Source organism: Amblyraja radiata, chromosome 15, assembly GCF_010909765.2.
Source record: "Amblyraja radiata isolate CabotCenter1 chromosome 15, sAmbRad1.1.pri, whole genome shotgun sequence".
NCBI classification, from domain to species: domain Eukaryota; kingdom Metazoa; phylum Chordata; class Chondrichthyes; order Rajiformes; family Rajidae; genus Amblyraja; species Amblyraja radiata.
In genome coordinates this window covers 6,704,738-6,731,127 of record NC_045970.1, presented here as the reverse complement: position 1 = coordinate 6,731,127, position 26,390 = coordinate 6,704,738, and the positions used below count along the sequence as shown (strand labels likewise).

Below are 26,390 nucleotides of genomic sequence, written 5' to 3'. Positions count from 1 at the left end.
CAGGAGTTATGATTTCCCACACACAAAGCTCAGCTGACTATCTGCAATCAGTCCATGCTGATCCAAATGGTGGGAGGTCTTATCCCTCAGAATCACCTCCAACAACTTTTCCACCACCTTTTCTCCAGTGATGCTGCCTGACCCCATGAGTTACTCCAGCATTTTGTTTATCTTCCCACCACAGACCTCAGGCTCACTGGTCTGTATTTCCCTGGCATGTCCTTGCTGCCTTTCTTAAATAATGGTACAACATTAGCCACCTTCCAGTCTTCTGGAACATTGCCAGTGCCTAACAATGATGCAAATATTGCCGCAAGGCCTTCACAATATATATATTTTTAATTTCAAGGTTTCATGGTTTCAAGGTCAGTTTATTGTCACATGTACCAATTAATGTACAGTGAAATATGAGTTACATACAGCCATACTAAGTGAAAAGCAACAAGACAAAGTCATACAAAGTCAGAAAATGCACTTTGTCGCTGGGGAATTGTCCACCTTAATGCACTTTCAACCCACCAATATCTCCTCTTTGGCAATTTATATATGGTCTATAGCAGGGGTTCCCAACCTTTTTTGTTCCGTTTACCACTGGCAACTTTTCAAAGCTGTAAATTGTAAATTTACCCCCACCTTGTTTTGTTCAGTAATTTGAGTTAACACTTCTATCGTAACCGACAAAGGGGAAATTTTAAAATACTGTTTTTACCAAATCCAGAATCAACAAATATACCCCCTGGGTCGGCGAAATTTACCTTCTGGGGGTAAATTTACCTCAGGTTGGGAACCCTTGGTCTAAAACACCACAACTCGTATGCCTCATTTTCTAAGCTCCTAGAATCTTCTTTTCAGCAAACAATGATGAGAAATAATCATTTAATATCTCCCCATCTCTATGATTATGCACAAAGCCTGCCAAGCTCATCTTTAATGGGACATATTCTTTCTCTAGCCATTCTATTACACTTAATCTAATCAAATTCCTCATTTGTTGCACAATATACTTTGCTAATAAAGTAAGTATGAGTATGAGTAGGATGCCTTAAGATTTTCCTTGCCTGCCAGATGGTCTTCATGTGCACCCAGCAGGTCAGGAAATGGTTACACAATGTTTTAGTTCGGGGCCATTCTTCAGACTGATTTGGAGTATGGAGAGAAAGCTGGGAGAGAGGTGGGGGCAGGACAAAGCTTGTCAAATGATAGGTAAACACACGTGCGGGGGGAAGAATCTGGCAGATGGGTGGAGAAAGTGACAGAGGCTAGAGGTAAAGAGAGAAGGAATGAAATATAAAGCTAGAGGACTGAACGTGGGTGGAAGGGGACAAGGAGACTCAGGGATGATAATGAATGTGTGAAGGAAAGGAGAAGGATGACTGGAGAACTGGGAGATGGTTGAAGAAATGTGTGCAGTTCAGGGGGCATGGAGGAGGCCAAGGATAGATCGCCCAATTCCTAACCATTTTAACTCTCTATCCTATTCGTTATGGGAACTTGGTGCAAGAGTGCTTTTGGGTCTCAAGCCATTGTTTATTTGACATGGATTGATTATTTCATCACGTTTTTAAGAACATGCACACACAGGTGTACACATAAATTTACACACCTGAAATTATTTCTTGCTCTGTTTTACATTTAAAGGCCATGATACTGGTTTTAAAACCAGTGGGTGTATTCATAATAATTTCAGTTGGCTAGGCCCAAATGTTTTATTACTTATTCAAAAAAAATGAAAACCAGACCTTAGAAAAAACCCAAAATAATTCCAGGAAAAATGCAGTTCATTATTTTATTATTGCTTCAATTATGCATAACAATCTCTTTACATAAAATGTCTGCAATACAACGAACATCCAGTACTGAAGAAGGCATTCATTAAGATATAGATCAAAATAACATTTAGATTTAACTTAGTTTTATGGAAACAACAGCATTTACTGAAGTGTGAAATCACACAAGCTAGTAACGGTTTCCTAGCAATAAAAACTTTCCAAATTGATGTAGAAAAAACAACAGATAGACATCACTGAAAATCACCAGTGCAGGAGAGAGAAGAAAACTCAGTCACCAAATACTCTGGCATGAGTGCTGAAAACCAAACTTGGAGAACTGAGACCAGTAACAAGAAGCCATCACAACTGGAGTGCAAACAGCTGCAAGCCAGATCTCGAGAGCAAAAATGCACAGACTGTGGTTGTCCCTTTCAGAAAGTTCTTGTAGCACGTAGCATTTTGAAATTAGATGCTATAGATGAAGCAAAATTAAATTTAAACTGCATGTAAAAGTTCAAAATAGTAATCACTGTGCCATTACTGCTGAAATATGAACAATTCATTTCAATGTGCAGGTTATTTACCACAAATATGGCATAATCATGAAACACAAATCATGAAAATGGTTCATGAATCAGTCTGAAGAAGGGTCTTGCCCGAAACGTCACCTATTTCTTCATCCCAGAGATGCTGCCTGACCCGCCGAGTTCCTCCAGCCTTTTGTGTCTGTCTTTGGTTTAAAGTTCTGCAGTTCCTCCCTACACATGAAAATTATTCATCCTTTCTACAATTCTAAGACTAAAATCTTCAATAAAACTGTTGCCAAATAACACATTTCATTATATTATTCCATTAAAATATCAAATTACAAAAGTAAATCAACAGATTTATTTTTCTATCACAAACAAAATTAAAATTCAATTGTTTAATTCATAAATTAAGCCTCATATTTTGGCTAAACAGTTACTACTTTTCTTTTGATGAGCCAGATGACTGGACTGGTCAGATTTACATACACACTTGATGTTTTGATACCATGATTATCTCATGGTACCTGAGGGCAATCGCTGCTCCAGTATATTTATACCCTGCTAAGTATAATCAAGATTTGTTTTAATGTTCTTATCTGTGATTATGATACTTGTTTTATGTTTACCAAAGTTACCAAAAACGACGGGTCCAATTGTGGACAAAGTAAAATAGAGTACAGGTGCACGGTAGGGAGCATTCTGACTGGTTGCATCGTGGCCTGGTTCGGCAACTTGAACATCCAGGAGCGAAGAAGACTACAAAAAGTTGTGACCACTGCCCAGTCCATCACCGGCTTTGACCTCCCCACCGTCAAAGGGATCTATCGTAGTCGCTGCCTCAAAAAGGCATCCAAAATCATCAAAGACCCACACCATCCTGGCCACACACTCATCTCACCATTGCCACCAGGTAGAAGGTACAGGAGCCTGAAAACTGTAACATCCAGGTTCAGGAACAGCTTCTTCTCTACAGCCATCGGGCTATTTATTAAACACAACAACGAATAAGCTCTGAGCTCTGAACTGCAAAAGACTATATTAATATTTGTTATTTGCACTATATTTGTCATTCATTTAACTTTTTCTTTTTCTTGTCTCTTCCCCCGTTATGTACTATGTTTACATATTCACATATTCTGTTGTGCTGCAGCAAGTAAGAATTTAATTGTCCCGTCCGGGACATATGACAATAAAATACTCTTGACTCTTTTGTAGTACTTCCCATATCCTCAGCATTCTCAAAAGTAGTTAGAGCCTGTTATAATTTAGGCAATTGTACCAGAAAACTCCAGCAAAGCAGAAGTTCCAAACATAACAATGAGATGAAGTGTCAGTGAATTTGCTTTGGAGGCATCAAATGAAGGATTAACATTGGCTGGAAACAAAAAGTTCAACGAGCTGCCTCCCTACCAAGAAGCTGTATACGAGGGAGAGGCAATTTCCAGCTGCCGCTGATTTCTTTACCATCTGTGAAAGATGGCAAAATCATCCGTACCAGGGGTTGTACTTCCACAGGAACAGCCAGAAAAATGGAGATCTCAAATTCTGCTTTAAGTATTTACAAGAAGTTCAGGGTCCTCTATTTTGTTTTAAAAGAATCAATATTAAAGTCAATAAGAGTCTGAAGAAGGGTCTTGATCCAAAACATCACCTATTCCTTTTCTCCAGAGACACTGCTTGACCCACTGAGTAACTCCAGCATTTTGTGCATCTAATGTTAGACATGATGTTAGAAGTAAGCTAGTTGCCTTGAGTCATAGGTAACAGTGGATATATGAATGAAATCCAGTGTTGTTGGTGGCAATACTACTGCTAGAGTAAACATTTTCAATTAGAAAGAGTAGTAAAATGTCTGGGGAAAAAAAGTTAACATTTAAATCCACGAGTATGATTTGTTGGACTGTCAAAGATCTGTGGGTGTTATATTCAAGGGTCAGTTTTGCATTATCTTTCAAATGGACAGAGGGAGCAGTCAAAGTTCTCATTGATTGCAGTTTAGTTTAGTAATACAGCGTGGAAACAGGCCATTCGGCTGACCAAGTCCACACCGACCAGCAATCACCGCACATTAACACTATCCTACACATACTCGGGATAATTTACATTTATACCAAGCCAATTAACCTACAAACCTGTACGTCTTAGGAGTGTGGGAGGAAACTGAAGATCTCGGAGAAAACCCACGCGGTCACAGGGAGAAGGTACAAACTCTGTACAGACAGCACCCATAGTCGGGATTGAACCCGGCTCTCGGGTGCTGTAAGCGCTGTAAGGCAGCAACTCTACCGTTGCGCCACCGTGCCGCCAGGTATTAACCCAGGTATTTATAATTATACTCACTAATGACATCAAGCGTAAATCATATTAGTTGCTGGAACAGATACAAGAACTGCAAAAAGACAGAAGAATAGAATTGTGAGCAATGGGCATACAATGACGTTTAGAAAGAATAAATGTAATGTCCTATATTTCAAAAATATAAAAGAGGTATGGGGGAATCAACATAGCAGAAAAGCTGGTGCTAATAAATTATACTAATGCCCATGCAAATACAAGGCAATAAATGAACAGCATTCAGAAACGTATATGTACAAAAATAATAGAATTATTGTACACCCAAACATTATGAAAAATTAAAATCCTAGAGACTGCATAACATCAATGGGGAACACATCTGAGATTCTACAGAAAAAGAGTGAGTTTTAAAGAGAAAACGTCTTTTAACTAAAGCATTAGTGATTATTCCTTCAGTCACAAAGTAGCACGTAGTAGACATTTTAAAATACCTTTTATGTCATCTGAGCCTGAAGTCAAAACACCCTTTGTAATTTTCTTTTGCAAAAATTAAATAAATATTCAAAGGTAAGAGAGGAATTCGGGAAAATAAAGTAGTTCTGTATCATTATTATGGGCGTCACACTTACTGTTCTATAAACAACATCAATTATTGAAGCCATACCAAGTAAATGTGCCATACCAAGTAAATGAATACTCAAGCTAAAGCCTCTTCACAATCAATTAAAATGACATGCTGAAAATTAAAAAACAAACTGCAAAAGAGAATACTGTTGCAATAAAATGAAGCCCAAAGTCCATAATTCATTGCTTTTCATAAACAGAAACTAAATTTTTTCAAGATGTAGAAACAAGGAACTTTAGATGCGGGTTTACCAAGGATCAGTCTGAAGAAGGGTCTCGACTTGAAGCATCACCTATCCACTTGAAGTCATGATGGGATCTGTTATAGAAGTTATCCGTTGTCACATTTACTCGGCTGATCAGTTATTTTCATAATTTAACACCTGTCTCTGCCTTCCTGCAGGGATTACACAAAGGAACAAGCTCATGGATGATAACATGGACTCAGGGTCCAAGGGCTTGCTTCTATGCTATACAACTCTGACATCCTTTAATCTTTTTTACATCCTATAGTTATTCAAGAGTCTACCTGCCTGATGCCAAAAGCTCAATTAAGTCATTCCTATATTATTTCCATGTATATTGCCATTGATTTAACTTTACAGCTGCTACATCTTATAATTCTCAGTGAAGGAATGGCTTCTTCAAAAGGACAGTCCAGTTAGCTTTTTGTTTGCTACTATTCAGGCTTCCATGAAGTCTGACGTGTTCAATATGTCAGGATATTAATTATTCTCCGACATGCTTAATGGCAGCTGGAACAACATCCAAAGAAATATTCTCCAAAAAATATTCCATAATCCTACAATTCCACCTCTTCGTACTTGACAGGAATTATCCTAATTTATTTTCCTTTTAGTAATAGTGATTAGGCAGACAGTTTGGAGAAATCCATATTACTCCTCTCTGTTTGAATACTAGAAAAATTGTCTTAACACTCTCCTTGAATTACCTAACTGCCTGTTAAGGCATAATCATAGCAGCCTGAGCAATTTGGCACTGCAGAAGCTAAATCTGCTTCAGTGATAAACTGCTAGTATGCAAGCATATGAATAGAAATAACAAAATGGGTCATGTATACACTAAGGCTATGTCCTGTAGATTAAATACATCTGCTTTGGGGAAACCTTTCCCACTATCTACCCTATTTGTTCCTATAATAACTATGTATTCATTTGAGGGGGTCTCTCTTCAATCTCCTCCACTGCAAAGAAAACAAATCCAACCTTTCTGGTCTCTTTTCATGACTATAATGTTTCATTCCAGGCTACATCTTGGTAAACATCCTATTGTATAATCATATCCATCCTATGGAACGGTGACAAGAAATGTGCTCTGTGCTCCAGCTGGCATTGGATAGTTGCATCAACAATAGCTAATCAAATGAACTTACGATCTTCAGAAAGGATATGACATTGTAAGTATAATAATACTTATCCTTCCAGTAAATTAGGAGGATTATGTGGAGACAGCATTAGTGGTATATTTTCCATGTTGGAGGCTGCAATTGTTATATATCAATTTCTATCATGTGTTCTCTCAGAAAACACTATGAATGTCTACAACAATTCGTACTAACTGCTGCAGATGCACTGTAGAAAGCATTCTATTGGGATGCATCGCAGCTTGGTTTGGTAACAGCTCTGCCCAAGACTGCAAGAGATTGCAGTTATGATGTAGCCTATTCCATCATACAGACCAGCCTCCTCACTAATCTACACATCATGCTTCCTTTGAAAAGCAGCCAATATATTCAAGGACCTTTCTTACCTGATCATTCCCTCTTCTCCCCTCTCCTGGCAGGTGGAAGAGACAAAAGCTTGAAAGCACATGCAGAATGCAGAAACAACTTATTCCCTGTTGTTATCAAACTATTGAATGGTCATCTCGTAAAATAGGGTGTAATCCCAATCTTCCAAACTACCTTACTGCAGATCTTGGAATTTTGTTATGTGACCAACACCATAATGCTCTCACTATATTTTTCACTCTGCTATTTTCTGCTTTGCACGACCAGTTGTAATTGTGTAAGTTGCCTGTACTCATGTATAGTATGAGTTGGATAGCATACAAAGCTTACATTGTATCCTGATACACATAATGATAATTAAACCAATACCAATATCTAGCAGCTGATGATTTTCTCAGTTATTCAATAGAGGTAATAGAACACACATCTATGAGAAATGTGTTGCCAGTACATCTTGTCTCACCACTGTGCACCCAGTGCTAATATTGCCCTCCATTGAACTGTGAGAAAATAGGAGTTCCCTTCTATTCACAGGAGCATTTCAAAAAAGACCGAACAACAATACTAGAACTTTGTTATGCCACATGCAAGATGTTCATCGCTTGTTATAATGCGGTTATTTATGGCCACATACTTTACCCAAGTATGCTTCTGTACAGGATGAAATAGTGTTCTCCAAAATAAAATAACTCCAGTGTGTCCTGCTGCAAAAAGGATCAGATTTGTGAGCTCCTTAGTGAGAATAACTTTGGAAATGAATTAACAATGAAGCCTATGTGAAATATCCCTGGACTAAAACAAAAAAGACCGATTTAGATTAATAATATTACAAAGAAAATACACAATGGCTTGTACAAGGACCACTTGCTTTATATGATCCAATATCAATGAAAATAAATTAAGTATTGTACTGCAAACAAAAAACGAATACAGAAAATACAATCTCAAGACATTTGATTATAGCCAAAACATTTATTTGCACCGAAGGAAATAGGCAACGTTTTGGGCCGAAACCCTTCTTCAGAGGCCCGAAACTTTGCCTATTTCCTTCGGTGCAAATAAATGTTTTGGCTATAATCAAATGTCTTGAGATTGTATTTTCTGTATTCGTTTTTTGTTTGCAGTACAATACTTAATTTATTTTCATTGATATTGGATCATATAAAGCAAGTGGTCCTTGTACAAGCCATTGTGTATTTTCTTTGTAATATTATTAATCTAAATCGGTCTTTTTTGTTTTAGTCCAGGGAAATTTCACATAGGCTTCATTGTTAATTAATTTCCAAAGTTATTCTCCCACTGAGTTTCTCCAGCAATTATGTCTACCTTCGATTTTCCAGCATCTGCAGTTCTTTCTTAAACATTTATTTGCACCATCTGCAACTCTCTTGTATGCTCTTCCATCTCCACCAATCACATTTTCCCGCATGCAACCATCTCTTTACTTCATCACATCATGCAAATACTCCAGATAAAGCAGAAATCCACTAGAATTTTAGTGTATTGAATTCAGTGCTCATAATGTGATTTTGTCAAGAAAAAAATGTAAATTGGATAAATTTCTCACAAATACTTACGTGTCTTACAAATCAAATGTGACCAAAAAGGTTAATGACAGCAGACCTGCAGGCGTATATATGCATTTGACAGAGTTCCGTATTGGAGGCTGCTCTGGAAGGTTAGATTGCATGGGATCCAAGGAAAGATAGCTGAATGGATGGAAAATTGGCTTTATGGAAGGAAGCAGAGGGTGATGGTGGAAGGTTGCTTTTTGGTCTGGAGGCCTGTGATTAATGGTGTGTCTCTGGGTTTGTTGCTGGGCCCATTGCTGTTTGTCATTTATACAAATAATATGGATGAGAATATACATATCCAGCAAGTTTGCAGATGACACTAAAGTAGGTAATGGAGATGGTTTGTCAAAAATTGCAGCAGGATCTTGATTGATCAGGTAGGCTGAGGAATGATTGTTACAATTTCATACTCAAATGTGATGTGTTGCATTTCGGCACGTCTAACATGAGCTAACATTATTTCTAAGACGTTTCCTTAACGCATGATAACGGCGAAAAAACGAATACTTAAATTTTGGAAACACACATCAGTCCCTACTGTGAAGATGTGGATTACAAACATGTCCGAGACACTACATTTGGAAAATATTAGTCTTGTCTTGGCAGAAAAACCAGATCAATTTTTCAAGACATGGACACCCTTTACCAAATTCTTACAAGGATATTATGGCGCAACACAAATTTGGATTTAAATCCGATTCTGGGTTGGGTGAGGGGGGGGGGGGGGGGGGGGGGGGGGGGGGGGGGGGGGGGTAGACGAGGGGCAGGTATATCTCCACTTTTTCTTTTTCCTTTTTTTCTTCTCGCTTATATCTTTATTCACTCTTTGGCCACACTATTTCGGTAGTCTAGGGGTCTTATCTTTTCACTTGTTCTTTCTCTCTTCTTTTCTCTCATTTTCAGGTTAAAAGGTTAAAATTGAAGCTGTACAATCATTGTATAATTTTACATGCCGTATGTTTTATTCTTGTACAATTGCTTCTAATAAAAATAATTTTAAAAATAAAATAAATAACATGGGCAGGACCAACCCTCTGGGAAGTGTTGTAGAGCAGAGGGATCTATGAATATAGATACATAGTTCCTTGAAAGTTGCATCACAGGCAAATTGGGTGGTACCGGCACATTGTGATGCTGAGTTGGGAGGTCATGTTACAGTTGCACAAGACATTGGTGAAGCCACATTTAGAATATTTTGTTCAGTTTTGGGTGTCATGTTATAGAAAATATGTTGTCAAGCTAGAAAGGGTGCAGGGAAGATTACGAGGATTTTGCCAGGACGTGAGAGCCTGCCCTATACGCAGAGGTTGAGCAGGTTAGGACTTTATTCCTTGGAGTGTGGGAAGATGATTTTATAGAGGTGTACTAAATCATGACAGGAATAGATCAGGTAAATGCAGAGGCTTTTGTCCAGTCAGTGAATCAAGAATCAGGGAACATTGGTTTAAGGTGGAGGGGGAAAGATTTAACAGAAACTTTAAGGGGTAGCTCTTTTCCCCACAAAGGATGGTGGGTATATGGAACGAGCTGCCGGAGGAGGTAGTTGAGGCAGGTAATATCATAGCATTTAAAAGACATTTGAACAGGTACATATAGAATAGGTTTAAATAGAGCTAAATGGGGGTAGGTGGGGCTCGTGCAAATGGGGCTTAGTGGTTTTCATGGGCCAGTTGAACCAAATGTCCTATTTTCATGTTATATGACTATACTTTGAATAACCATCCATTACCCTTCTCCTGTATCTTTCAGTTTCATTTTTTTCCTTTTCAGTACTAGTAGCCAGTTGTGATTGTTACCGTGGCAATTTTCATCTCACATTTTCACTGGGATTTTTTCTAATCTGCGATACCTTTCCCCTTGCCTGCATTTGGCCCATGTCTGTTTCAACACTTGCTGTTCAAATATATTTTAAAAACTCGTAACTGTATCCATTCCCATAGCTTCCTCTGGCAGCTCATTCCAGATACGGACTAGACTCAGTGAAAAAAATGGACATAAAAAGCTGGAGTCATCAGCGGGTCCGACAGCATATCTGGAGAAAAGGAATAGGTGACATTTCGCATTGAGGCCTCCGTAATGTGGAAAAAGGGTCTCGACCCGAAACGTGACCTTTTCTCTAGAGCTGAGTTACTCCAGCTTTTTGTGTCTATCTTAGGTTTAAACTAGTGTCTGCAGTTCCTTCCTACACCCTCAGTGAAAAGGTTGTTCAAAATCACTCTTAAATCTCTCCCCTCACACCTGAAGCCTCACCCAGCAGCTTTTGAATCCTCTAACTGGGAAAATGACTGACTATTCACCTTATCCATGATCGTGTATACCAATAAGATCACGAGTCAGCCTCTCACACTCCAAAGAAAAAAGCTCTGGCATATCCAACCACTTCCTATAACTCAGGCCTGCAAGCTCAGGTTACCCTTTCCATCTTCATGACATCCTTCCTAAAGCTGGGTATCCAGAACTGCACACAGTACTGCAAGTATGGTCCCACCAACATCCTGAATGGCTAAATCATTATGTCCCAACTTTTGTACGCAATAACCCTTACGCAAATGTGCCAACCACCTTCACTACACGGGTCTGCCTGACACGACATTTTAGGAATTACACACCTGTATTTCCATATCTCTGTTCTGCAACACTCTCCAGGACTCTACTCTTAACTGCCCTGGTTTGACATCCCAAAGTGCAAGAAGCCTGCTGAAATCTAATCTGTTTGAAACCAGCTAATATCAACAGCACCAGTCATCAAAGAAGCATTTGGGAGAGAATGCCCAATACTTGTTGAGAAAGGGCAATATATGTTTTCACGGTCAGTGTTGCTTGCTGAAGCTACACTCCTAACTGAAAGTTCTTGGGCAACATGATGGCAAACAGAATGATTTTTGTGATTTATCAGTTACATACAGCACACTCTGATGGTAATGTGTAATTATTGGTCTGGATTGCAGGATGAGATTGTTTCATGAGGAGGAAAATTAATTCACTCTCCACTCAAAGATTAGAGTAGAATTGGTCAAGATGCTGATGGAAAGGTCAAATTGAAGTGATGACATGTTCAAAGCATAATAAGGGCAGTACATTAAATTACACATTTGAAACGATAAACTACTAATTTTAGAGTATAACGTTCCAAGAGTTGATGTTAATGATATTTGGCAAGCAGAGGACAGAATAAGCAGTCTTTTAATCTAACAAATGTCACAAACACATTCATGGGCAAATTCAAGCCTGATACTGGCATTGAAAAGATTGTTATCGGATAAATTTTTAATCTGAAGATACACTGCTTTTTGGTTGGAATAGTCATTTAAATATATGTGAATGTGGTGAACACATGGAACAACCTAACTGAACAAATCAGTTGAGCAGCTCGATTGGCATGGATGAGTCGGGCTGAATGGCCAGTTTCACTGCTCTGTAGCTCTGTGTCTCCATGCTCTGCCTATCTGATATGACAGACTGGGTTAATCCACTAATGGCACCCAGACAAGCTCTACAACCAATGGAAATGAAAACATTAGCATTTAGAGTAAAACAGCACTTCTAACTCAATGTTCATCTTCAATTATATTTGAAAATAATTCACTTGTAGATAGATACAAAAATACTGGAGTAGCTTCTCTGGATAGAAGGAATGGGTGATGTTTCGGGTCGACACTCTTAACAGACCCCTTGTAGATATCATTCTATGTTATTTATCTTCTGATAAAAGTCCTGGCTTCAGTCAACAAACTTTTAAAATACAGACTTGTTGCCATCAAATCCAGAAGCCTACAATTTATTGACTGATTTGAAATACCGAATCTATCAATATTCCATGCAACCAGACTTTAGTTTCATTGAATGGAGATTACAGTGTTAGAAATAGCGAGGCAAAAGGCTTTGTATCTTAAACATAAATTATAAAACATTAAACTGAAAAGCTATTAGTGTATGCTGGTGATAGATGTTTGAAATTCTTAAAAGTTATTGTTTTAAAATGTCGTGCTTCTTGTGTACTAGTTGTTAAATATCGCTGAATGGCACCAGCATTTTAAAATGAGATTACCCTAAAAGGATCCTGCTCGAGCAACAAGCTTCAATTTCTTTCCATCTCCATATCATTTGTTCAGCACCTCCTCAGAAGCATAGCCAAATTATTGGGGACTTATCAAATCCAATTATTAATTCATACTCTAATTTGAAACAATACACACTGTAGTCCTTGTGCTAGATTTCCTAGTTGAAGTCAATGTCACCAAATAGGGCAAACTAGGCTTTAGATATCTGCATAATTATAAATGTCCAATGGGCTAGATCACATTTTCTCCTGTCAATGAACAAGGTCGTGCTACACCCCTCAGTTTTTACGGATATGAAGCTGAGGTGCACTATTTCAACATTGTATACATCTGACCATCCATACTTTTCTGCAAGCACACTCAAGCCTAGAAGTCTGGAAAGCACTGACGCAGACAAGCAACTGCAGAACTGCCAGTGAGCTTTAAATGTCCTATGGGTCCACATCGGGTGGCAACACCCATTTTCACACAGTATGCGACACTAGGTAAATTCCGTTGACTCAGTTTTCCTACCACGAAATGGTCTTACAATGTTTCCATCCAACAGCCCATCCAAGAAATGTCAGAATTTGTGCCACCATATGATTGTGTAAAATGGGTGGCATGATTTTTTTTGCAAAAGATTGTCTGTAGAGAAATGCAATCAGCTGCTTACTGCAATGAAGGAAATGTTTCAGAATCATGTGATAGAGCGGGTAATGTAATGCATCTGGAGATCCAGCAACTGTAGATGCTGGAATCGAGCAAAACACAAAATGCTAGAGTAACTCAACCGTTCAGAGAGGAGTGGATAAGCAAAAAAGACAAAGTGCTGGAGTAACTCAGGGGGTCAGGCAGCATCTCTGGAGAACATGGATAGGTAACATTTCAGACATGACATGCTGAGTTACTCCAGCACTTTGTGTTTTGTTCTTTGCTGGATCTGAGAGCTATGAAATTGCCCTACTCCTCTCTTTCCCTTCCCTATAATTTAGCTCAAAAGCAATTCTTCACTTTAAATTCACTTTTGAAAGTTATTTCTGAATCTACTTTCAGAGCCTATCCAGACATTGGTTTCCAGATCATAATTACTACTAATTTGTCTGTGGCATTGACAAACAATTTTGCCTCATCTTCTTTATCAAAATCTCTCAATTTAAAGAAATCCAATGGACAATTATTAATCTCCCCGTTCCAAAGCCACAGCCAAAAGCCTTCGTTTCTGGCTCCCCTTTGGAAATGTACTGAGTATATATTGTCGTGCATCATCTTACTTCCTAGTTCTAAAATGAAGTCATAAAAATATTTAAATATTTTACAAAACTGACTGAATAGACTGCACAGCTGTACTGCACATTTCATTGTTCTATGAATTTGCTTAAACATCAGGATTTTTGGAAGCGCTGTTAGAAGATATGTATTACACTTAAACTACAAGTTTTGTTTTCGGGAAAAGGAGTCATTAAAAAAACTTGGGACAAAGACAATCTGCATCCGAAGTCAAACTATATTTGGGATTGGGGACTCCAAATGTCGAACCACAATTTGAAAAAACGGAATACGCAAACTTGAAATGAGTGGTCTTGTGGTGGAACTAACATTCACTCCAGATGTCCAAAAGTGTTTATACTACCACGCCTTGACCCGCAAGGAATGGTTTCATTGATAAAAGCAAAGTAGCAGCTTGATATATGAAATAATCTAAAACATAAGATATTTTCACAAATGTCCATTTCTTACAGCTACCCAGGTTCGCATATTCCAAATATTCACCATCATTGTTTATTCATAAATACTGCTCATTTTCAGTTTTTTTGAAAAATACAGTAAATTTCTAATAGCGACGCAGCCAGCGACTCTTAACTCATTGTTCTGCAACCCAACAGGGCTGCAGATTGAGGAAATAACATGTACATGACCAAAAGGTTCCTCCGAATTAAAGGACGTTCCTTTAGGAAGGTGATGAGGAGGAATTTCTTTAGTCAGAGACAATAGACAATAGGTGCAGGAGTAGGCCATTCGGCCCTTCGAGCCAGCACCGCCATTCAATGTGATCTTGGCTGATCATCCCCTATCAGTACACCGTTCCTGCCTTCTTCCCATATCCCCTGACTCCGCTATTTTTAAGAGCCCTATCTAGCTCTCTCTTGAAATCATCCAGAGAACCTGCCTCCACCACCCTCTGAGACATAGAATTCCACAGACTCACCACTCTCTGTGGTGAATCTGTGGAGTTCATTGTCACAGAAGGCTGTGGAGGCCGAGTCAATTGATATTTTTAAGGCAGAGATAGATAGATTCTTGATCAGTAACAGGTGACAGGGGTTTAAGGGGAGAAGGCTGGAGAATGGGGTTGAGGGGGAGAGATACAGTGGCCTCTATAATGTTTGGGACAAAGACCCGTCATTTATTTATTTGCATCTGTACTCCACAATTTGAGATTTGTAATAGAAAAAAAATCACATGTGGGTAAAGTGCACATTCGCAGATTTAATTAAAGGCCATTTTTATACATTTTGGATTCACCATGTAGAAATCACAGCAATGTTTAGGAGCAGAAATGGAGGGACTATACATAGTCCCTCCTTTTCAGAGCAGCATAATGTTTGGGACATAGCAATGTCATGTAATTGAAAGTAGTCATGTTTAGTATTTTGTTGCATATCCTTTGCATGCAATGACTGCTTGATGTCTGCAATTCTCTTTATAATAAAGAAAAATCCCCAAACACCTGTACGACAGATCAGAAACACTCCTCAGGAGTCAGGTGTGGATTTATCAATGACCACTCATCGCAGAAGACTTCATGAACAAAAATACAGAGGCTACACTGCAAGATGCAAACCATTGGTTAGCCGCAAAAATAGGATGGCCAGGTTACAGTTTGCCAAGAATACTTAAAAGATGAACCACAGTTCTGCTCAAGTTCAAACAAATGCCTCAAAACTCATTGGCCAGCGGTTCATTCTACAGCAAGACAATAATCCCAAACACACTGCGAGAGCAACAAAGGAGTTTTTCAAAGCTAAAAAATTGTCAATTCTGGAGTGGCCAAGTCAATCACCCGATCCGAACCCAATTGAGAATGCCTTTTATATGCTGAAGAGAAAACTGAAGGGGACTAGCCCCCAAAACAAGCATAAGCTAAAGATGGCTGCAATACAGGCCTGACAGAGCATCACCAGAGAAGACACCCAGCTACTGGTGATGTCAATGAATCGCAGACTTCAAGCAGTCATTGCAGGCAAAGGATATGCAACAAAATACTAAACATGACTTACTTTAATTTACATGACATAGCTGTGTCCTAAACATTTTTTTCTATTACAAATCTCAAATTGTGGAGTACAGAGGCAAATAAATAAATGATTGGTCTTTGTCCCAAACATTATGAAGGGCACTGTAGATCAGCCATGATTGAATGGAGGAGTAGACCTGATGGACCGAATGGCCTAATTCTCCTCCTACCATTTATAAACTTTAACCGTAGGCCTGTGTTTTTGTTTCTGATCTCTAGATCAGAATTTAAGCGTTCTGCTGCTGGCCGAAGTGCCTTCAGCTACAAATGCTTGAATCTCAGCGATTTCAACTTATCATTTCTGAAGGAGGGTCTGGACCCGAAACGTCACCCATTCCTGCTCTCCAGAGATGCTGCCGGACCCGCTGAGATACTCCAGCATTTTTGTGTCTACCTATCATTTGTGAAGGTGAGTTACAGTGGGTGCGTCCCTGGGTTGTGGTGACAGTGAGTGAGCGGGTTACCTGCTGATGTAGTCGGCGATGGCCAGTTTCTTGGGCTTGGCTCCCTCGCCGTTGGGTAGTGTAGTGGTGGGCGGCAGCTCCAGCTCCAGCTCGTCCTCCAGCTGCTCGGCTGCTGCTCTGCCGCCGACTCGCTTGCAAGGAGTTGTCCGGGGTGGAGGTTGCCGTCCATGTAGTGTGGCGCCTTGTTGTTGTTGTGGGGCCCGGGGCTGTGAGGCTGCTCCCGGCCCGGGCTGGGCTGGGGCTGGGGCTGGGGCTGGACCTGTCCTCATCCCCGCTGCCATCGCTCCGGAGCCTGCGGGCAAGGAGCAGAATCCCCGGGCACAGACTCCAGCTCCAAGCCCGGGCCAGGTGCTCGCTTCCCCCGGCGAGGAGGAGAGCGACGAGGCCGGCGACGACGAGGACAACGAGGAGGAGGATGCGGAGCCGCCCGCCCGCGGCCTGGACCCCGACCCCGACCCCGACCCGCCGCCGCCTCGCCCGCGGAGCAGCAGCCGTTGACGAGGCCCCCCAGCGCGGGCTCGGGCTCGGGCTCGGAGCGGCCGGTGAAGCGCGGCGGGCGGGCCGGGGCTGGGGCAGCGGGGTCCCGCAGGCAGCTCTCATGGTGACTCTGGCGGTAGATCATTCCCGACATCAAGCGGCCGGGCCGGGCCGCTCCGCTCTGATCCGCTCAGCTCAGCTTCTCTCGGCGCCGGTGCCGCTCCTCCCTCCCCACCCACCGGCCTCCGACACAGGCAGCCGCGTCCCACTCACTCGCTCGCTCACTCACTCACTCACACCCCGCCCGCCCGGCCGGCGCTGCTGCTGCTCCTCCTCCCCGCTCCCTCCCTCCCTCCCTCCGCCCCGGAACTGGCGCCGCACTCGCAGCGACCGGAAAGGAGCCGGGGGACGGACAGTGACGTGAGATGAGAGGAAGATGAGGAGGAGCAGCAGTGAAAAGTAAAGCCTGAGGGAGGGATATGGTTGGAAGCAAAGATTCTCTATCATCTTTGGTTGGAAGGGCACAGGGGGATGAGGAGATGGAGATAGGAGGAGGGAAGAGAGAGAAGGAGGATGAGGGGGGGGGGGGCAGGGGTTTCTCCGAGATCTTCGGTTTCCTCCCACACTCCAAAGACGTACAGGTCTGTAGGTTAATTAGCTTAGTATAAATGTAAAATTGTCCAAGTTGGCGATATACAGAGTACTGCCCTGCCGACTACAAAATTCAGAAGGTTCAGAAGGGGGGGGGAGGGGGAGGGGGAGGGGAAGAGGCAGGGGAAGAGGCAGGGGAAGAGGCAGGAGAGAAGTGGGGGAAGGAAGAGGCAGGAGGAGAGGATGGGGAAAGGGGAGAGAGGGAGGAGGGGAGCAAGGGAGGCAGGGAAGAGGGACGGGCAGCAGTCTCGCCAACCACACATGCCAGAGTCTGAAGAAGGGTCTCGACCCGAAACGTCACCCACCCCTTCTCTCCAGAGATGCTGCCTGTCCCTCTGAGTTACTCCAGCTTTTCGTGTCTATCTTGGGCAGAGGAGATGTGTCAGCTCACAGAGTGGCAGCTGTGGCCCGGGTGGATCCAGACCATGCTGGGAGGCTGAGACTTCCTTGCCTCCCATCATCAGGGGGCAGGAATAGCCCATGTGGTTGGCTCCCCGTGCCCCAAATGTATTCACCAGAGCGCACCAATTAGGCATTTCTTTCTCCAGCGGGTCGAGCAGCATCTTGTTGTTTGCAGCAGTCTTGTTGTTCGGTCCTCAACCCTAAACAATGACAATCCCATGCTGCCTGTACTGCTGAATTCCTCCCAAGTTTTTTTTGTCCCTGATTCTAACATCTGCAGTCTTGTGTCTCTCATTTCAAAACTGACCTTTACATTTGAAAGTCATCAAAGTTAATGCAATAATAATCAAGATATCAGTGTGTGCTGATTATTCGGCGTTACAAACGCGTTGGCAGCTTTCCCTAAAGCTATTTTGGCGGGAGGAAATCGTTAAATTTGCAGCCGTTCATTTGAAAACAATGCTGCAAACTCGCTCATGTGAAGGGAGCTGTGTATGGAGCACTGGGCAGATGACAAGCTTATGGCTTTGGTAGAACATTTCTGTAGTCATGAATTGAACAAAGTTCACTGCAACAGAAAAGCAGCACTGTCATCGTGCATGACCTTGCTTTACAAATACATTACCAAGATATGGTGGAAAGATTCAGGAGTAGCGCAGGCAGTTGAGGGGATTGTGCTTGTGGTTTAGCGGTCACAGATGTCAGTGAAGACATCCCTGTGGGAGGGTGGTCTGCAGAGATATTCTCCCTGCAGAAAATGCTGATAGGAGGGTGCCTCCCTGTGAAGTTTCGGCAGAGAAGTTAATGAAACCACTTCTTATATTGAATGTTATTCCTCGTAGTTACTTTCGACCAAATGAAAATGGAACCACTGATCTTGCAGTATTATTTTAAGCCACTGATTTTTGAGGGAAGACCTGCGGAAGATATTGGGGTTTTGTGACTGAGATCCGTTTGTGTCAATTGACTGGAGATTTTTCTGTGATCTCTGGAAAAACGCACAAGTGCAAGTTCACACAAGTGTCTGTCATGCTCTAAATGTCATGGTAACCATCCTCTCGGGCACCTTGCCCAGCAACTTTGCAGGTTGATTTTGGAGAAATTTCATATGGTGGCTGTTGTTTCAGAAGCAGGTAGGAAGGTAGGGAGAGCTGAGTATGCTGAGCATACATTTTGTACCAGGTTGAGGTCACAATCTTCAATCACCCATTTTCAGAGCCATAGTTGTAGAGTTATGCAGCACGGAAATAGGCCCTTCACCCCAACTCGTCGCGCTGACCAAGATGCCCCATCTAAGCTAGTCCCATCTGCCCCTGTTTCGTCCATATCCCTCTAACCCTTTCCTTTCCATGTACCTGTTCAAGTCTCTTTTAAATACTGTTGTAGTACTTGCTTCAACTACCTCCTCTGGCTGCTCATTCCATACCCACCACGCTCTGAGTAAAAAGGTTGCTCTTCATGTTCATACTATATTTTGCCGCTCACCTTAAACGAATGGCTTCTTGTTGAATCCCCCACACTAGGTAAAAGGTTCTATGCATTCACGCTATCTATTCCCTCATAATTTTATGCACCTCTATAATATCACCCCCCAGCCTATTGTGCTCCAAGGAATAGAGTCATAATCTACATAGCCTCTTCCTACAGCTCAGCCCCTCCAGTCCTGGCAACATTCTCGTAAATCTTCTCTGCACTCTTTCCAGCTTAATGACATCCATCCTGTAGCACAGTGACCAAAACTGAACACAGTACTCCAAGTGCAATCTCACCACATCTTGTGCAGCTGTCAGGCAAAAGTTATGCGGTTGTACTGAAAGAAAAATGAAATTCAGCACTGATCAAGAGCATGTAGATCAAAGCACAGGAGAGATACCTCAACACTATCTCCATAAAAGATAAGTTCATCAATTTTCCACTATTCTCTCTCAAACAACATTCCTGGTACAGGTCCTAATTATGCACAATGGGCTCCAAGCCACCTACTTGGAATACCTGACACTGCATTCCCAAAACAGAAACACTATTCAAAGCTCTCACATAAAGGGATTACCTTGAAAAGGTGCAGCATTTCCACAAATTCCTCACAATCACTGGTCATGATTGATCCAAGTGAATCAATCTTTCCGAAAAGAACATCCTTTAATTCTGAGGCTATGAACTCGAGTCCCAGACTCTCCCACTAGTGGCCATTAGTGGAAACATCCTCTCCACATCCACTCTATCCAAGCCTTTCACAATTCTGTATGTTTCAATGAGGTCCCCCCTCATTCTTCTAAACTCCAGCGAGTACAGGCCCTGTGCCGTCAAATGTTCATCATAGGTTAACCTACTCATTCCTGGGATCATTCTTGTAAACCTCCTCTGGACCCTCTCCAGCACATCCTTCCTCAGATATGGTGCCCAAAATTGCTCACAATATTCCAAATGCGGCCTGACCAGTGCCTTATAGAGCCTCAGCATTACAGTTTTTGTATTCAAGCCCTCTCTAAATAAATGCTAGCAAATAATGTTGTCATTTCTGTTATGTGGAAGAGAATTACTTTGAACATTTTGCATTTCTTCCGCATTTATGGCCATTGACATTTTCGAGGGAACCACTTGAATGTGTGAAGTCTTTGTTCCCACCTTGGGTTAGTTGTACTGCCGCTTGTTTGTAATGAAAATGTCAGGTGATTTATAGTCATGTTCAGCTGGTGTTTTCTACAAAAGTTTTAGTTTAGAGATACAGTTCGGAAACATGCCTTTTCCGCACTGACCAGTGATCCCTGGGCACACTAACACTATCCTACACACACTAGGGACAATTCACATTTACACCAAGCCAATTAACCTACAAACCTGTACGTCTTTGGAGTGTGGGAGGAAACCGAAGATCTCGGAAAAACCCACGCGGTCACTAGGAGAACGTACAAACTCCGTGAAGCCAGCACCCATGATCAGGATTGAACCCGGTCTCCGGCGCTGCAAGAGTTGTAAGACATCAACTCTACCGGTGCGCCACCGTGCCGCCCTCTGAAAGTACTGAAAACTTTTTCCTGTGAAAGAAAAGGTTCAAATTTATTAATGTCAATGAGGTAGAAAATTATGCCAGAAACAGACTTTGGGCTTTCTACTATTGATGCCATCTGATCTTGCTGCATGTCAGAAAATCTGCATTATGATGTGTGAAATTCTCTCACCAAAAAATAATCCATGTCAACTGGGTATTCCCATTGAAAATGTATTAAGGCAAAGTCTATTACCACAATATTCATCTGATGATGCTGTTTCTTTGTGTTGTTGTACAGATATATTTCTAAATGTCAATTTTACTATGCAGTATTTCTCAAATATAGCAACAAAAGTTTTACTTTGTGAGTTTCACTCTTCTGCAGGTGGTAATTTGTAATGCTGGGTAGTTCCCCTGACTCAGTGTGCAATTTAGTGCCACCATCCAAATAACTATTCGTACATGATCGTACACGTGGGCTATTGGGTAACTGTCAGCCTTGAACCTACAGGCTATATATCAACCCCTTAGAGTGTTGTGGTTATCATCTATTACAGCCATGGAGCAACACACCAAGATTATCTCAACAACCCCACCCAGCTCCACAATCTCGACCACCAACAAACAGACAAAAGAAACAAGATCAGGGGAAACAAAGTCACTACCAAATTACGCATTTATTATTTAATATTTTCCTTCACCAGCATTGCAAGCAATATTCTGGAATACTGTACTGAATAATGTACTGATAATACAAGGGAAAATTCTGCTTATTAAACCTCACTATTATATATGGCTCTCATCATCAAGGTGCCTGTTTATTACTCCAAACTTCCCCCCCTCCCCCGGTAAAGATTGTTGCGATTGAATTAGTTCATAGCTAGTCCTCCCAATTTAACTTTTTTAAGCAGTGTTGAAAAGTAGTGGAAAATAGTTTAAAGATTTTGATATTGCAACATCAAATTTTAATATCACACGGTAGGCTAGTTAATAGACAATAGGTGCAGGAGTAGGCCATTTGGTCCTTCGAGCCAGCATCGCCATTCAATGTGATCATGGCTGATCATCCCCAATCAGTACCCCATTCCTGCCTTCTCTCCATATCCCCTGACTCCGCTATTTTTAAGAGCCCTATCTAGCGCTCTTGAAAGCATCCAGAGAACCTGCCTCCACCGCCCTCTGAGGCAGAAAATTCCACAGACTCACCACTCTCTGTGAGAAAACGTGTTTCCTTGCCTCTGTTCTAAATGGCTTACTCCCTTGGTTCTGGACTCCCCCAACATGTTTCCTGCCTCTGGCGTGTCCAAACCCTTAACAATCTTATATGTTTCAATGAGATACCCTCTCATCCTTCTAAATTCCAGAGTGTACAAGCCCAGCTGCTCCATTCTCTCAGCACATGACAGTCCCGCCATCACCGTGTAAACCTATGCTGCACTCCCTCAATAGCAAGAATGTCCTTCCTTAAATTAGGGGACCAAAACTGCACACAATACTCCAGGTGTGGTCTCATGAGGGCTCTGTACAATTGCAAGTCCAGAAGGTTAAGGTGCAAGGAATCCAAAGCATGGTGGCAAACTGAATACAAGTTACTCCAGCACTTTGTGTCTTTTCTGGTAAATCAGCATCTGCAGTTCCTTGTGTCTGCAAAATGGGCTTGTTGAATTGAGGCAGGTAACAATCCTCAAAAAGAGCGAGGTGGAGGATAAATGCGTGGCTGAAGGACTGGTGCAGAGGGCAGGGATTCAAATTTCTGGATCATTGGGACCACCTTTGTGGAAGGTGTGACCTGTACAAAAAGGATGGGTTGCACTTGAACCCGAGGGGGACCAATATCCTGGCGGGGAGATTTGCAAAGGCTACTGGGGAGACTTTAAACTAGAACGGTTGGGGGGGGAGGGACTCAAATAGAGAAAGCTAGTAGAAGTGTGTGAGGCAGGAGGCAGAGAAAGAAAGCACTCAGACCCAACATGTAGGGGGGAAAGAAGAAAACAATAATAAACAGAGAATAAGAGGTGGTAGGGGTTCTTAAATGGGTAAGCAGAGAGACAGATGGGTGTAAAATGGGGGTAGAAGCAATAGGTAGCAAGGTGAAAAGTAAAAGTGGCAGGCCGACAAATCCAGAGCAAAAATCACAAAGGGCCACTTTTCAACATAATTGTAAAAGGGGTAAGAGCGTTGTAAAAACAAGCCTGAAGGCTTTGTGCCTCAGTGCAAGGAGCATTCGTAATAAGGTGGATGAGTTGAATGTGCAGATAGCTATTAATGATTATGATATAGTTGGGATCACGGAGACATGGCTCCAGGGTGACCAAGGCTGGAAGCTGAACATCCAGGGATATTCAATATTCAGGCGGGATAGACAGAAAGGAAAAGGAGGTGGGGTAGCGTTGCTGGTTAGAGAGGAGATTAACGCAATGGAAAGGAAGGACATTAGCTTGGAGGATGTGGAATCGATATGGGTAGAGCTGCGAAACACTAAGGGGCAGAAAACGCTAGTGGGTGTTGTGTACAGGCCACCTAACAGTAGTAGTGAAGTTGGGGATAGCATCAAACAGGAAATTAGAAGTGCGTGCAACAAAGGTAAAACAGTTATAATGGGTGACTTCAATCTACATATAGATTGGGTGAATCAAATTGGCAGAGGTGCTGAGGAAGAGGATTTCTTGGAATGTATGCGGGATAGTTTTCTAAACCAACATGTCGAGGAACCAACTAGAGAACAGGCTATTCTAGACTGGGTATTGAGTAATGAGGAGGGGTTAGTTAGCAGTCTTGTTGTGCGTGCTCCCTTGGGCAAGAGTGACCATAATATGGTTAAGTTCTTCATTAGGATGGAGAGTGACATTGTTAATTCAGAAACAATGGTTCTGAACTTAAGGAAAGGTAACTTTGAGGGTATAAGACGTGAATTGGCCAAGATTGACTGGCAATTAATTCTTAAAGGGTTGACGGTGGATATGCAATGGAAGGCATTTAAAGACTGCATGGATGAACTACAAAAATTGTTCATCCCAGTTTGGCAAAAGAATAATCAGGGAAGGTAGTGCATCCGTGGATAACAAGGGAAATCAGGGATAGTATCAAATCAAAAGATGAAGCGTACAAATTAGCCAGAAAAAGCAGCCTCCCAGAGGACTGGGAGAAATTCAGAGACCAGCAGAGGAGGACAGAGGGCTTAATTAGGAAAGGGAAAATAGATTATGAAAGAAAACTGGCAGGGAACATAAAAACTGACTGCAAAAGTTTTTATAGATATGTGAAGAGAAAGAGATTAGTTAAAACAAATGTAGGTCCCTTGCAATCAGAAACAGGTGAATTGATCATTGGGAACAAGGATATGGCGGACCAATTGAATAACTACTTTGGTTCCGTCTTCACTAAGGAAGACATAAATAATCTGCCGGAAATAGCAGGGGATCGCGGGTCAAAGGAGATGGAGGAACTGAGTGAAATCCAAGTTAGTCGGGAAGTGGTGTTGGGTAAATTGAATGGATTAAAGGCCGATAAATCCCAGATAGGCTGCATCCCAGAGTACTTAAGGAAGTAGCTCCAGAAATAGTGGATGCATTAGTGATAATTTTTCAAAACTCTTTAGATTCTGGAGTAGTTCCTGAGGATTGGAGGGTAGCTAATGTAACCCCACTTTTTAAAAGGGAGGGAGAGAGAAAACGGGGAATTACAGACCAGTTAGTTTAACATCGGTAGTGGGGAAACTGCTAGAGTCAGTTATTAAAGATGGGATAGCAGCACATTTGGAAAGTGGTGAAATCATTGGACAAAGTCAGCATGGATTTACGAAAGGTAAATCATGTCTGACGAATCTTATAGAATTTTTCGAGGATGTAACTAGTAGAGTGGATAGGGGAGAACCAGTGGATGTGTTGTATCTGGACTTTCAGAAGTCTTTCGACAAGGTCCCACATAAGAGATTAGTATACAAACTTAAAGCACATTGTATTGGGGGTTCAGTATTGATGTGGATAGAGAACTGGCTGGCAAACAGGAAGCAAAGAGTAGGAGTAAACGGGTCCTTTTCACAATGGCAGGCAGTGACTAGTGGGGTACCGCAAGGCTCAGTGCTGGGACCCCAGCTATTTACAATATATATTAATGATTTGGACGAGGGAATTGAATGCAACATCTCCAAGTTTGCGGATGACACTAAGCTAGGGGGCAGTGTTAGCTGTGAGGAGGATGCTAGGAGGCTGTAAGGTGACTTGGATAGGCTGGGTGAGTGGGCAAATGTATGGCAGATGCAGTATAATGTGGATAAATGTGAGGTTATCCACTTTTGTGGCAAAAACAGGAAAGCTATTATCTAGATGGTGGCCGGTTAGGAAAAGGGGAGATGCAACGAGACCTGGGTGTCATGGTACACCAGTCATTGAAAGTAGGCAAAGTGTTCAAGAGGGAACTGCAGATGCTGGAAAATCGAAGGTACACAAAAATGCTGGAGAAACTCAGCGGGTGCAGCAACATCTATGGAGCGAAGGAGATAGGTAACGTTTCGGGCCGAAACGTTACCTATCTCCTTCGCTCCATAGATGCTGCTGCACCCGCTGAGTTTCTCCAGCATTTTTGTGTACCATTGAAAGTAGGCATGCAGGTGCAGCAGGCAGTGAAGAAAGCGAATGGTATGTTAGCATTCATAGCAAAAGGATTTGAGTATAGGAGCAGGGAGGTTCTACTGCAGTTGTGCAGGGTCTTGGTGAGACCACACCTGGAGTATTGCGTACAGTTTTGGTCTCCAAATCTGAAGAAGGACATTATTGCCATAGAGGGAGTGCAGAGAAGGTTCACCAGACTGATTCCTGGGATGTCAGGCCTTTCATATAAAGAAAGACTGGATGACTCGGCTTGTACTCGCTAGAATTTAGGAGATTGAGGGGGGATCTTATAGAAACTTACAAAATTCTTAAGGAGTTGGACAGGCTGGATGCAGGGAGATTGTTCCCGATGTTGGGGAAGTCCAGGACAAGGGGTCACAGCTTAAGGATAGAGGGGAAATCCTTTAAGACCGAGATGAGAAAAACATTTTTCACAGAGAGTGGTGAATCACTGGAACTCTCTGCCACAGAATGTAGTTGAGGCCAGTTCATTGGCTATATTTAAGAGGGAGTTAGATGTGGCCCTTGTGGCTAAAGTGATCAGGGGGTATGGAGAGAAGGCAGGTACGGGATATTGAGTTGGATGATCAGCAATGATCATATTGAATGGCGGTGCAGGCTCGAAGGGCCGAATGGCCTATTCCTGCACCTATTTCTATGTATCTAGGTAGTGGAGGAATTCTGCAGCAAGTGGATTACCACAGCCATCGGCTGGTATCTTAGTTGCTTCTAATAAATATAAATGATTTGGATAAGAATGTCGATGGTCTGATTAGTAATTTTGCAGATGATGTGAAAATAGGTAGGGTGGTAAAGAGCAAAGAAGGATAGGGTACGAGGGACATAGACAGCTGCAAAGTTAGGCAGATAGAAGTTAATCCAAACAAATATGAGATCATGCAATTTCAGAAGCCAAA

At 41.9% G+C, this 26,390-nt stretch overlaps 1 protein-coding gene across 2 annotated transcripts in view; it reads right to left on the bottom strand.

Annotated features, from left to right (window-relative positions):
• Positions 1-17,081, bottom strand: part of tbc1d12 (TBC1 domain family member 12) — a 96,085-nt gene extending 79,004 nt beyond the window's left edge. For both annotated transcript variants that reach the window (XM_033033577.1, XM_033033579.1), the window contains exon 1: positions 16,345-17,081. In XM_033033577.1, the coding sequence (XP_032889468.1) occupies positions 16,345-16,625 (281 nt within the window). In that variant the 5' untranslated portion in view covers positions 16,626-17,081. The remainder of the gene's footprint in view (positions 1-16,344) is intronic.
• Between the last annotated feature and the right edge of the window lie 9,309 nt (positions 17,082-26,390).